Source organism: Zootoca vivipara, chromosome 9 (assembly GCF_963506605.1).
Source record: "Zootoca vivipara chromosome 9, rZooViv1.1, whole genome shotgun sequence".
Lineage (NCBI taxonomy): Eukaryota > Metazoa > Chordata > Lepidosauria > Squamata > Lacertidae > Zootoca > Zootoca vivipara.
In genome coordinates this window covers 50,763,309-50,777,625 of record NC_083284.1, presented here as the reverse complement: position 1 = coordinate 50,777,625, position 14,317 = coordinate 50,763,309, and the positions used below count along the sequence as shown (strand labels likewise).

The following is a 14,317-nucleotide window of genomic DNA, read 5'->3' as shown; positions in this document are numbered from 1 at the left end:
AATTAAAGGGAAATTTATGGAGGGGATAAATTCAATTTATAATAGACAATTTGCAAAATTAATTTTAAATGGGGAGGTGATGGAGGAATTCGAGATAAATAAAGGGACGAGACAGGGGTGTCCCCTCTCCCCATTATTATTCATATTATCTTTAGAATCATTATTAATCGAAATTAAGGAAGACGAAGAAATTAAAGGAATTAAAATAAGAGAAAAATTTTATAAAATTAATGCTTTTGCGGATGACATGTTAGTCTTCCGAGAAGATCCGGAGGAATCCATCCATAATTTGAGGAGAACGCTGGGAGCATTTGAGGTAATTTCTGGATTAAAAATTAATGAGAAGAAAACTAAAGTAATAGTTAAAAATATAATGAGGGAAGATATTATGAAATTAGGAAGTATTATAAAATGGGAGGTAGTAAAGAAAATTAAATATTTAGGCATCGAAATTAGTGGTAAAAATATAGATCTCTTTGAAAATAATTACGGGAAAGCATGGAAGGAATTAAAAAAAGAAATGGAAAGATGGAGTGATTTAAATTTGACCCTTTCAGGAAGAATGGCTGCAATTAAGATGGTTGTTTTACCTAAGATATTATTCTTGTTTCAAATGCTCCCCATTGTGGGGAAAAAAGAAATATTTGATAAGTGGAGAAAGGATTTGTCCAAATTCATTTGGGGAGGCAAGAGAGCAAGGATTCAGTATAAATTACTTACTGATATTAAAGAAAGAGGTGGTTGGGGGGTCCCAGACCTTAGAATCTATCATGCCTCTGCATGTCTATGTTGGCTCAAGGAATGGTTGTTATTGGAGGATGAAGAGATTTTAGTGGTAGAGGGTTTTAGAAATGTAACTGGGTGGCATACCTATTTGCTACAGGAAGAGAGGGGTAGGTTCAATCAATTCTCAGACCATATAATTAAAAAAACAATTCTTAAAACTTGGCTAGAATTTAAAGATTTAATCGAACCTAAGATACCTTGGTGGGCCTCCCCCCTAGAAATGACGGCGATGGGGGGGAGATGCAAGAAGGGAACTTGGTTAACCTACCGAGATGTAATAGTTAAAGAGAATGAGGAGTTTAGGTTGAAACCGTATGATCAGATTAAAACCAGCTGTACTAGCTGGTTACATTATTTGCAAATACAAAGCTTGTTCAAAAAGCACAAAGAGACAGGGTTCTTGGAAGGGAGATCGAAGGTGCAAGAATTAATAATTGAAAATGATTCTAAATTATTATCCAAAATTTATAGATACCTCCTAGAATGGGAGTTAAAGGATGAAGAAATAAAGAGTACAATGACCAAATGGGCCCAGGACCTGGGGAGGCCAATATATAAAGTCCAGTGGGACAGGTTGTGTAAGAAAACATTAAAGTTTACGGCCTGTACCGGGATAAAGGAGAACATGATGAAGATGCTATATAGGTGGCACCTGACTCCGGACAAATTAGGTAAAATATACAAGAATGAAGATAAAAACTGTTGGAAGTGTAAAAAGAAGGTGGGAGACTATTTACATTGTTGGTGGGGGTGTGAAAAGGTATCTGATTTCTGGGGGGAAGTGTATGAGGAACTGAAAAAGATGTTAAAATTCACGTTTAAGAAAAACCCGGAATACTTTCTATTAAGTCTGATTCCTGAAAATTTTCCAGAAGACAGAGAGAGTATTTTTCTTTATGCGTGTGCAGCGGCAAGATTGTTATTAGGACAAAAGTGGAAAAAAGTAGAGGCGCCAACAATACAAGAATGGCAGGTAAAATTAATAGATTTCATGAGCTTGGATAGAATGACTGCAGTAATTAGGAATAAATCCAAACAATCAATAGGCAGGAAGTGGGAATATGTAGAGGATTATTTCAAGAAAAAGGAGATTAGAACGGAGCTAATGATCTGTTTACTTTAAAGCAACGCGGGGGAAATTAGAGAAATTTTAGTTGGATGGGGTAGAATTGTATGCTGGGTTTGAATTGCATGGGTGACCAACGCAAGAATTGGAAGTAATTTACAGCTAAGTGGTGTGGCCGAGTTTGGAAGTTAATTTTTATGTAATAATAGAGTGGTAAGAAGGTAAATGAAATTTTGTTTTGTGTATGTGTGTGTGAAATGTAATTAATTTTGAAATGTGATTTTATGGCAATAGAGGAATGGTAACTTGTCTTTGGTTGTAATGACCTTTTAAACGTTTCAATAAAGTATTTTTTTAAAACTCTAAAAAAAAAAATTTTTTTTTAAAAAAAAAATACTGGGGAGCCACCACAAAAAGTCCTATCTCATCACGTTTGGCATGGGCACTTGAAGAAGCACCTCTGTGTAGGATCCAAGCAAGTGGTGGAGTTGACTGTCAGGTAACCTGGTCCAAAGCAGAGGCAAATTTAGGGTCGTGCGACTGGTTCCACTGCACTGGATACAGAGTCTAGGGGGTGCTGCAGGGCTTCACAACCAGGATCTAGTCAATTGAGCAGGAAAAGGGTGAGAGGCAGGGGTGGGGGTGGTGCTGAATTTTGGGCTTGCACAGGGTGCCACTGAAATTTGAAAGACCAAAGTTCACCCCTGTCCAAAGCCATTTAGGACTTTAAAAAGTTAATACCCTCACTTTGATTGAATGTGTATACCTCTTAACAGTAAAAACCTGTAAGAGCTGGGCCTGGAAACAAACTAGAAGCCAGCACAAATGACAAAGCACTGATGTAATTGCTTATTTTGGCCAGTTTCAGTTAACAATTTGGGACCACCTGAAGTTTCTGGAATAGTTTCACAGGCAGTCCCACATATAACAAACTACAATAACACAAATAAAAAGTCACTACAGATAATTGTAGAATGACTATTTCTGCCCATATAGTGTTGGTTTATCAGCCTAAGCTGATAAAAGCATGAGTCAGCTACTGAGGCCTCTAGGGACAATGTTAGATCAAAAAAAATCCCTGATCCTTTAGGGCAGGCATCCCCAAACTGCGGCCCTCCAGATGTTTTGGCCTACAACTCCCATGATCCCTAGCTAACAGGACCAGTGGTCGGGGAAGATGGGAACTGTAGTCCAAAACATCTGGAGGGCTGAAGTTTGGGGATGCCTGCTTTAGGGGGACTGCAACCATACCAAAAATAGGAAGATCATAACCTAACTGGGAAAATGAATTACACACTAATGATCATATGTGCGAGAACAGCCAAAATATTGAATTCTAATTATTGTGAGCTGACAATACATAATTAAAGGTGCCCCAAGTTGCTGTGGTGCATCTGTTGAAAACCACTGAACTAAGCATTTAAAAATGGTAAACAAGGTTCTCAAACATAATAGTGACTGAAAATAATAATACAATAGGTTTTTATTTGCCTTTTTTAAATTTTTGAATGTTCTACTAACTAGATTTAGCTTTTCTCTATTTCTGAGAACTAGCCACGTAACTTAAAAGAGGCTTTTGTGCAACCCTGAACCTAAACTATGATGGTAATAACAAATTTAAAAGATATATGTGCCCTTTAATATATGTAATGTACTTTTAATCTCTTTGTTCATTAATGTGCTTATTCACTGTATGTAATTCTTTTTCTGAACAGCACCAGGTGTATGGATAGTGCTTTAATTATCGGTATACAAAAACTTTTATATAAAATCCAACTTTGGATAAGTTTCAGGGCAATTAGTTTGGCTGTAGAATGATGAACAGTTTAAAATGAAAGCTTAGAACACATAATATGCAGTAAATAGTGGTTGGTTGGTTTTTTAAGTAATGTACTCAGTCATTGATAAAAGGAGAAAGTGAACACACAACACCCCCCCCCCCATTTATTATTTGCATGGTGAAAGAGAACGGCCCCAAATAATAATAATAATAATAATAATAATAATAATAATAATAATAATAATAATAATAATAAATGTATACCCCACCCATCTGGCCACTCTGGGCAACTTCCAACAAAATATTAAAATACAATGGTCTGCTAAACATTTAAAGCTTCCCTAACAGGGCTGCCTTCAGATGTCTTCTAAAAGTCTGGTAGATGTTTTTCTGTTTGACATTTGGTGGGAGGGCGTTCCACAGGGCGGGTGCCACTACTGAGAAGGCCCTCTGCCTGGTTCCCTGTAACTTGGCTTCTCGCAGCGAGGGAGCCGCCAGAAGGCCCTCTTTGCTGGCCCTCAGTGTCCGGGCAGAACGATGGGGGTGGAGATAGTATATAGTATATAAATGTAAGGAAAGTTATCTTTGGGGTTTTATAGATGGAGAAGTTTTAACTTAAATGGTAGAAATGGTCTGTACAGCTTTAGGTAGAGACCTACATGAATAAATGCCATATCCTGCTCCCCTGCCAAAAAATAAATCACACAACGAAAACACAATGTCAGGGACAAAACTAAACTAGAACCTGTCTCCCTAACATGTTATGTTTTTATGTGGAGGAAATTTCTGTACAGTACATCAGAGCATTCAATAATCTGGAGTCCCACGTGCATCATGAAGAGCTACAGCTCAGGAACTAGTTTACAACCTCAGCCTTGGTTGGGGAAAGATGTCAAATGATCAATGTTCATTGTTATATAACTGCCCTGTAAACAATTAAGAACAAATGCTCAATAAAGACGGGACATAGTCTAACCACTGTGTAAGCTTTATGCCAGCATATGAGGATGAATGCTGAATGAACAAGTCATCTGATTTCTTTGCCATTAGGATTATTAAATCAATGAAAATGTGTGGATAATTCTAGTGGAGGCTCCTGACAAGTACAACATTTCTAACATGAGTAGAGAAATCATTTTAGTGCAATTTTGAAAATGACACTAGCTGTGCTATTGCCTGCCCCGCACAAGGCAGATGAATCTCTGAAGAATAATCATTAGCATGCTCCATGAGAATCCACAGTACTGAAAATAACCTCAACTCAGGAGACTTCAAAGACTCTGTGCTCTAGAGATCGACAATAATAATCTTGGCTGGCTGTAAAATGGCTGTTTTTGACTAACATGGGATATTCCCTGCTTTCTATTGAAACAAAATTTTTACCTTAATGCAGGCATTACAGGGCATACTTGGTGTAGTAAAAATCCTTCATAGACAGAAAAATATTCAATCTCTGCTACTGCAGTTGCCTCTGCAGCTCTTTATACATCTTTGGATTTCTCTAGGGAATCTCTGTAGTAGTACACTAATCTCAAAGAAGTTGAACTCAACATTAATACACAATTGCCTCCTTCCCTCTAGAAACGTCCTTTTGTGGCAAAACCACACTAGTCTATCCAGAAAGTGCAACTCATATAACACTGAACATGCAACTATTTTTGCCTGTAGTTCTCCAAAGGCTAAAGAGTTTCCCCACTAAAGACAAATGGATTACTCCAGAAGAATGATATATGGATCACATATTCACTTTCCCTTTTCCAGTAATAAATAAAAAGTAATATTTGAGAGTATAGTGGTACCTTGGGTTACAGACGCTTTGGGTTACGTGTTTTCAGGTTGCGTACCGCAAGAAACCCGGAAGTACTGGAAAGGGTTACTTCCAGGTTTCGCCGCTTGCGCATTCACATAAGCACTAAATTGTGCTTTGCGCATGTGCAGAAGTGCCAAATCGCATCACACGCATGCACAGACGCAGCGCTGCGGGATATGAACGCTGCGGGTTGCGGATGTGCCTCCGTCATGGATTACATCCGCAACCCGAGAGTCCACTGTACGAGTGCTGTATAATATAGTTAAATCACAGAAAATGGGTATTACTTAACATATGTTTTTAATCCCCCAATATGCTTAGCAACAGATGAACAACAGAGCGCAGGGAACCATGTGTAACAACTTTTGAATGCATGTCATATTTTGCATTTGGTATAATATTAAAATGTGAACTTAAAAAGTATTCTATCTAATGACTGTTAAAGCATCAGCTGGTTTCAATGGACAGAGGGCACTGATTTATTTTTTTTAAAGCAACAATGAATCTTCAGAATGATATGAGAACAGCTGACAGCTATGCTTATAATTTAAAATAAGGGTGCATATTATATTTAGTCATGGATAAAATGCTACTTGCCGACACTACACAAAGCAACATATGTGAAACATTAATTCTGAAATATAAAAAACCTTTCACAGTTAAGGAAGAAAACCCACATGAGGCAGTATAACCAGAAGCCCGAGTGAATTTCAACAGAAACCAGACGTAATAAAATAAAATGTAGGTCTCTGGGGATTTGTGTAATGAAATGGGAGGGAGGGGGGGAAAGACCAAAAATAAAGATGAAGATGCATGATAATAAGGAGGGTTTCTTAATGTCACCCTGCATTTTGCATGACACATTTAGCAGCTGTGGCACACAGCAGTGATGTAATGCATGTGTCTAGCAAATAATTTCAGACTGAACTCTGCCTGCTTCATTCTAGCTAGTGGCAGCCACTGTGATCATAGAACAGAAAGCAAAGCGCTGTCCGTGCTGTTTTATCACCCTTCTCTTTAAAGATATGCCTAGCCATAATTCAGTGTGAATCATCTACAGTTTGCTCTTATGAACATAGGATGTTGCCATGTCATATACTGAGTTAGACCTCGGCTAATGTTTTTGTCCGCAGTGACTGATGCTCTCTCTCTGGAATCTGAGATACGCGTCTTCCTTAGCACTACCTGGAGATGCCAGGGATTGCTCTGCTATTCAGCCACGTAGCTGGTTTCGTTCTCCACTGCTAAGTGGCGCAGGCATGTTGCACACATAACATGCACATCACTGGATTTCTGTATCACTGGTTATTATAAACCTGGCAGTTGAATGTTTGAATTGACTCCACTGAAACACACAGCATTTCAGGTAATGCAAAGACAAAATGAAAGTTCTGGCTGTGGCATTCATGTCAGGGCAAGGAGAGAACAATGAAAAGGAGAGGATGTTGGTGAATGAGTGAGGCAGCAATTACAGAAGCACATCAAGGAGGTAAAATGGGAGCAATACCTTACAGACAGGCTGGAAAGGGAAAACAAAAAGTGATGGGGAGCAAGCAACCTTTTTATTTATTTAGTCATTTCAGACATTTATACTCTATCCTTTAAATGACTTTCCTGGGATGCCTTATGATAAAATATAACTATTTTAACTAGGACGGGGAAATAATTTGGGTTATGCTGAATAGTAGCAATCTTCCAAACTTACACCTCTCTATGATTTAAGGCAAAATTAGTCATTTTTATATAGCACTCCTTCCTTATGATCGTAACAATTTTTACAGCACTTCAATCCATTGAATTTATTTGTTCATTCTTTCTTAAAGGAAAGAACACTTTGAACAAAAAGTATGAACATGCTTAAAATACTTACCTATGTCTAAAATCTTTATTTCTTGGTGGGAAGGCAAGGAAAGGAAGAGGGGGGAAAACAGTATTAGAAAAAAAAAGTTAGATGAAAAGTTGTTAAAAGAGGGAACAGTAATGATGCTGATACGGTTGCTGATTGTAATTCCATTCAGTCATTTTTTATCATCTGAATAGCTGAGATATTTTGACAGCTATCTCTATGAGTAAATGCCTTGAGAAAATGTCCCATCTTTCTTCAACCTCATTTTAAAATATTATTTTTAAAGCATTTGCATTTTTATTACACTGTTCAGGTGTATATGGAAACATGGTATCATAAAATGACTGATTCATCACATAATCTTGAAACCAAATGTTTTAGGAGTAGGTAAAGAAATACCTTAGTTCAAGAACACTTGTTACATTTCCAGATGGGAATATCCGTCGAACATAGTTAAAATCCCCTACGTACAGGCTTCCATCAATACCACAAGCTAAGGCAACGGGAGCCAAAAGCTTATTGCCATCTGCTTGACCATTGCAACTTGGGCAAGAAATGCTACGTCGTCGACCATTGCCCATTATACTACTGACAACTGGTGGCTGCTGAGAGATGAACTGATTTTCCCCATTGCCTTTGTAGAGGATTCCTGGAGAAAACACAAATATGGTTTCCTACATCAGTGGAGTATTTTTGTCAGTTACAAATTTTGATCAGAAAATACTAAATACATTTAATATTCCACACTGGGACTATATTTCAAGGTGTCTAGATCAATACAGTAGAGAGGACAAAGACCACCATGCTGCTTCTCCTGAAATTCAAGAGAAGCTTGTCCATAAGAACTGGAGGCTGCTATCTGGAAGTGGCACTTTAGAAGCCTGTTGCACATGTGGCCATCCATTTCAATCCCACCTACTGAATGAAACTCTTTGTGAAAAAGGATCAAAATATCACTATTCACATTTACAATATGCTCAGAAGGTAATCAGAGCAACCACAGCAAGACAAAAAAAGTATATAAGATAACAGTGATGTTTTTAATAAGAAACTTCTATGAAAAGTTGGCAAATGCTTAAAAAATGGAAACAGCTGGAAAAGTAGAAATGAGCAGAACAATGGGGTAATCCAATAGGGAGCAATGATATACAAAAGGGTGCTGTACATGTGCTTCTCATGGCTGAGAAGCTGAGCTGTTCCTGTGCAACCCCCCCATTGGATTGCCATAAAAAATCGCTCTCTGACCTAAATACAGTTCTATGTTCCTTCTCCTTCCTCCCAAGCAGGCAACTCATACTATTCAAAACCACTTGACTTGACAATCTCTCAAACTGGATTTTTTGGCTCTGGAAAACGTACACAGTACCCATTTGCATGTGCATTTTTCTCAGTTAGATTTGGGTGAATGTTGGTTTGGAATGATGCATTCCTGTTCGTTTATTCTGTACTGTTAGAATAAATTGCATACATATGTCCTGTTACGCATCACACAACCACAATATTATACCAGTAAACTATTATTGTAAGTAAGTTTTCTGACAGCCTGAATTTCCCATTGCCAAAGAATGAGTTGTCTTTGCTAGCAGAGCCCGGCTCTATAATGTATCTACAGTTCTGTACTCGTATGTCAAACACAACAAAAATGTTTGGGCAAGTTCCGCTTTAAGGCATCAACAATCATTGGGAAAAGAAGAAGCTTTTCTCCAGCATAATTTTTATGGCCTTCACAGGAAATGTGGGGAAGCAATATATGTGCCTAATATTAGGCTTTCACGGTTGCAACTATATTTTGTTAAAACATTACCACTATCCTCATTATTATCCTGATTAATGACTCAGTCAAGGTCTGCTCTGAGAACTGTCTTTTACTGATACTCTTATTCCACAGTAAATCTCAATGTGTTATAATCCATGCAAACCACATGTTACTTTGTACTGTATATTAATTCTAGCTTTTTTGATCAAGTGTACAATATTTCAAAGATAACAGTACTAATGAATTTATTTCTGTCCCACAATAACTGTTAAAATACATTTAGGAAGTTCTATGACAGCTTTCTCTACCCTAAGGTTACTTTTAAGTTGAATTTCAATGGGTAAATATTTTCCATAAACATAACATGTTCCTTGGGCTGTGCCAATTACCTTTCTAATGTCATGCAATCCGAGAGAGGCAACTACCAGAGCACGGACAACATTATGAAATAAGAGGAAATGAAAATGGCTTATGAAATATAAAAGAAAAGCCATGTAAATGAGGCTGCATCATAACAGCACATGGATTACATTCTCCCAAGAAAAGTTGGAACAAGAATGCACTAATGGAATTTGAAATCCCCTTCCTATGATCACATCATTTATGACAATCAGGAAACCATAATTTTGCTGAAATAGCTGAGTTCTATAATTTTCATCAGAGGTATCATACAAGTCAGCACTCAGCACTATGGTACCTGATTTATTCTGTCATTACTTTGAAAAATTGCCCTTTCGCATCTCTCTTCTATTACCACAGGGGGAAAGATGAACATTAGAATATTTATTGCAGTGATTCAGGGTGTCCATATAAACACCTGTCACTGTCTTTGCTCCCTTGTGAATAAATTTCCCCAGCTCATCCACCCTGTCATTACAACTAGCCACTTCATTTATTCAATTAGACAGGCATCACTTTGAAAAGTCATTACTTGTCAAACAGTCTCCTGAGCATAAATTTAGGCGCATAGCTGACTCACCTTATGAACAGAAACTACTGAACAACAAAATGAGGAAAATGAATGCACACGTAACTATCTCAGTGCTTTGTCCTTACTTGCTTTGTGCCAGTTCCCATGATAAGTTGAATTGGCATTCAATGGCAGTACACTTATTAACCCATTGAAATGTACCATGTTCACATGAAGTCTCTCTGTAACTAATCCCATAATAGCTAGAATTACATACCAAAAAACATGATCTTGTTAACTAGTAATTAGAAATCATTTTGGTGTCCTTTGGCTTCCTTAACATTCTGCATTCTGGCCTCCTCCATTGTAAGATAGGTTTCTGCCTATCTTATATCTGAGATCATTTCTTTCAACTTTCATTACATAACTTCCAGTCAACATGAGTGTCATTAGTCACCTTTACTAAGCACCTGTGTGTCATTGCCGCCTGCAGTTAAATGGCAGGCACATTTCACTCTAAAACTGGCAGCGTTCCAATGACAGGAGAAATATTTCCTCCACGCAACTTGTAATGTGTTTCATAATATGGAAGAAAATATACATGTTGCTATATTGCAGTTGTAGCTGGAGTCATACTGCTCTGGAAGTCCCAATATATTTAAGCATAAACTGTTTGAATGAAGAAGCTTCATGGGGCATCAAGCAAACTGTTTAATTGAAACAATAAAGCTCTCTGGTAAATCAGACATATTTACTTGGAAGCCACAAGTGAAAAGGGAGCTTGTGCCTGAGTAAGTGTACTTAGGGCCACAGTTTAGCTGCTAAACAACAACAATATCATTAGTGATGGCAGAGAAGAAAAAAGGTTGGAGAAAGCAGGTCAAGCGGAGAACCATGGGAAGGAAACATGGGTTTTTCTTTTTCCGAAACATGGGTTTTTTATCAGATATTTAAGGGGGGGAAATGCAGTAAATACCAGAGATTTAAAAGAAGTAAAAGAATGAAAGAATAGTTGGAATTAAAGAATAAAGATATGTAAAAATGAGTAAAGGAAAGTTAATGAAGCAAGGAAGAACCACTGCAAGGAACTAGAAATGGAAGGAAAATGCATGAAGTTTTGGGAAGAGAGCCTCAGGGACACAGCAGAATTCAGAAGGGGGGCACAACCTAATGACAGGGGCCAGCGCCATATCTGATTCTTTTTAGCTCTTAATGGAATTGGTATTGGAGACGAGTAGGAATGGTGCATATTTCCTGCGTACCAGTGCCAATTCTGTTGTGGACTAAAAACCTCCCCCCCCCCAATAACGTATTTGTAGAAAATACATTTCCCCACCAGATATTCAAACTGACAATGAGAGGCTTAGGAAACACTTATTTATTTGCATAGAAATACAGGAGTAATCATGCTAGTAAAGCAATAGAGGAGCAATAATGCTAGCTGTACTTGACACAGTTCCATGGAAACACATCTGATGGGGGGAGACTAGGCACAGCATAATGTTTTTATGTAGTATGAAGAGGAAAATATTTCCTGGTGTTGGCATGGACTGGAGCTATGCTTATTAATTCAACATTAATTCAAATTAAAGAATAATTCTAGGATAGTCATGAATGTGTATTACTCATAACTTTTGTGGAACAGACAATGAATTAATTACATAGTCAGAGTGAGTCCAGAAAAAAGAATATTAAAATAAAATTGAGACTTACCATTCTGAACATCCAGGACGTGGTGCTTATCTAGGGTCCAGCCCCCCATGTTGGAGGCATCCAATTCATAGCCTTGTAAAATAGCTGTCCGTTTTTCCCACAGTGTTAGATCCAAACAAGATTCATATTCATAACCTACAGATACTGGAATTAAAAATAAAAATTATTTTTTATTTTTTAAAACTACTGGTACCCTTCCTCTCTAGATACCTGAAGACAGGTTCTAAGTACTTTCATTGAACAGGGTTTCCAATTGCAGGGAGGTTTCTTGGATGTTAACATAACACAGTTATAATATCAGTTTTTCCTCTGGGTTAGTGTTAGATACAATCTAGAAAATATATATTTATAATTTTCAACAAATCTTTTGCAGGAATGGAGGGTGGGGGTATAAACAAAATTTATTTATTTATTTATTTATTATTAGCCTGCATGGCTAGAATTAGTTCAGGAGTCCCATGCACTGCATTTTGTCAACTCTAGCAATTATTCAGGGAGCAAATTTTAATCTGTGACTAAAGTTTCAGTCAATTAATTGTACTGACTGATTAAAGCTTGAAGCTCTATATGCACATGATATATTGATGCTCCCTTGAAATAATTTAAAGCTTTGAGTTGTTGAAAAACATCAGATGTTTAATAGCAATTTAAAGCAATTAAAATCATTTCGTTTTTTGAAAGCACCACAGGCAGTCCAAGACTTTTTCTGTGAAAATGATGGTGCAAGTATTTTCCCCATGTTATTCTGTCTCAGACCTGATCAACACAGTCCTCACAATTTGTTACTTCCAGGTACTACCGTAGTTTGGTTAGATGTGATAATTACAAACGAAGTGTAATTCCTTTGTGATTTTACAGTTCCATTATTTTTATAAAAATGAAAAAAAAAATGTCCATACCGCATTTCAACTCTAGGAAGAGCCCTCAAGTCAGCTTGCAACAATTTACTGTTAACAATTAAAAGTTTACATTCATTCTACACAGCATACTGAACTTCTGGTATATCTTCATTATTAAATATTATTCTATGTTTTCTAGATAATGCAAACATGCAAATAAAACCCATAAAAACAACACAAATAAGACCTACCAACAGCTTCAGATAAACCATAGACCTTTTGGTTATATGCATCAGTTTTATCCCATATGAATGTGTAAGCCAAATTTGGGGATGCAGGGAACCATTTTTGGAAAAGTCTTCCCACCACTGCCACCATGAGATGAACCTTCATTAAGTTAAATGGTATCACGGACTGCGTCATGGTGATCTTAAGAACGGATTTATACCCTGCAGCTCTGGAGCTTAAATAAGACAGTTTCAAATCAGTTCCTGGGACTGTGGTCTCCTCATGAAGTACCTAAAAAATAAAAAGAGGAAAATGACAAATTAATCTCAACTAGCAAGAATTTTACTGCATGTGCTTGATTAGAAACTATCAAACATACATTTCCTGTAGAAAGATACAATTGTTTAAACATTCATTGGGCTGACTACCTAAACTTCTGAAGCATTATGTGATGATTATTTTTTTTAGGATGAATATATACAAATATTTTACAACCTTATTTCCTACAGCAATTGCTGCATCAATAGATGTACTACCTAGAAAATAACTGTCACATATATACATGTGCACAAAATACTGTGATGTGAGTTCTGTAAAAGACAATGGTTTAGGAAGTACTGTAATGGTCTGTATGCCTCCCCTCCTTCATGAGCTGGATTTAATCCTGCTCTGAAATTCTGGTTGGTAAATCCAGCAGGATTGAAGCACTGCAGCCATCATAGGACAGGCATGCCCTTCTGCTTTGAAGTCCTTTTTATTTTGGAACCTTTCTATCTGGGAAATTTGCCTCTTACAGTCCAATCAAACTTATTTCCTGTCTTGCCATGGTTCCTTTAAAAAGCCACACAAAACCTCCCTGAAATAGTGAAATATATCCCTCATAAACTGGCTGCTGATGTGGGTGAAGAGGAAATGGATGTGAGGGCATTTATTGCCAATGTTGAAGCCCTCAAGAAGTAGGCTGGGAAAGGAGATGGGGGAAGGTCAGGCTGAGAGCTGTATGAGTCTCTTTCTAACAGGGTTGGTGAAATATACTCGGAGTCGAGAGTGAATTTCATGCTCTTTATTCAGCTCATATTCCTCAAGGAGAAGAAGAGAAGACGAATGCCTCTTTTCCCAAAACCATCTGCTTATATACATTATTTACACAATGGGCCTTGCGTGATTGGCTACTTCAGGGCTACACCTGTGGGCCAATTATATTGTGGATTGACTTCTGCCTGCAGCCTGATTGGCTGCTCCTACAGGCCAATCAGGTAGCAGATTCACTTCTGCCAGCCGCCTGATTGGCTGCTCCAGCAGGCCAATCAGGTTGCGGATTCACTTCCACCTGGAGTTGGATTGGGTAGCTCCCGCTGATTCTGAATCCTATTGTTCTAGGATTCAGCTCAGTACATAACACCCCTCCCCTCTAAGTTCCAGTCCTGCCCGGGAAGTTGCATTCGTAGTCCCCAAGGTCTGCTGGCCGCCTCCGTGTGCGTTGTGGCCTGGGGTGTTCCTTGGTCAGGGGTTCTGGTTCTGGCTCGTGTTCCGAGGCTGCTGGCTGTGCCGGGGCTGTCTGGTCTGGCGCCACTGAACCACTA

General features: G+C 38.0%; 1 protein-coding gene across 4 annotated transcripts in view; it reads right to left on the bottom strand.

Annotated features, from left to right (window-relative positions):
- LOC118083382 (teneurin-3) overlaps window positions 1-14,317 on the bottom strand; it is a 271,449-nt gene that overhangs the window by 49,416 nt on the left and 207,716 nt on the right. For 3 of the 4 annotated variants that reach the window (XM_060278721.1, XM_060278719.1, XM_060278718.1), the window contains exons 15-18: window positions 12,758-13,025; window positions 11,668-11,811; window positions 7,688-7,937; window positions 7,313-7,333 (exon numbers count right to left, since the gene is read on the bottom strand). In XM_060278721.1, coding sequence (XP_060134704.1) covers window positions 7,313-7,333; window positions 7,688-7,937; window positions 11,668-11,811; window positions 12,758-13,025 — 683 coding nt within the window. The remainder of the gene's footprint in view (window positions 1-7,312; window positions 7,334-7,687; window positions 7,938-11,667; window positions 11,812-12,757; window positions 13,026-14,317) is intronic. The other variant, XM_060278720.1, reaches the window with a different exon arrangement.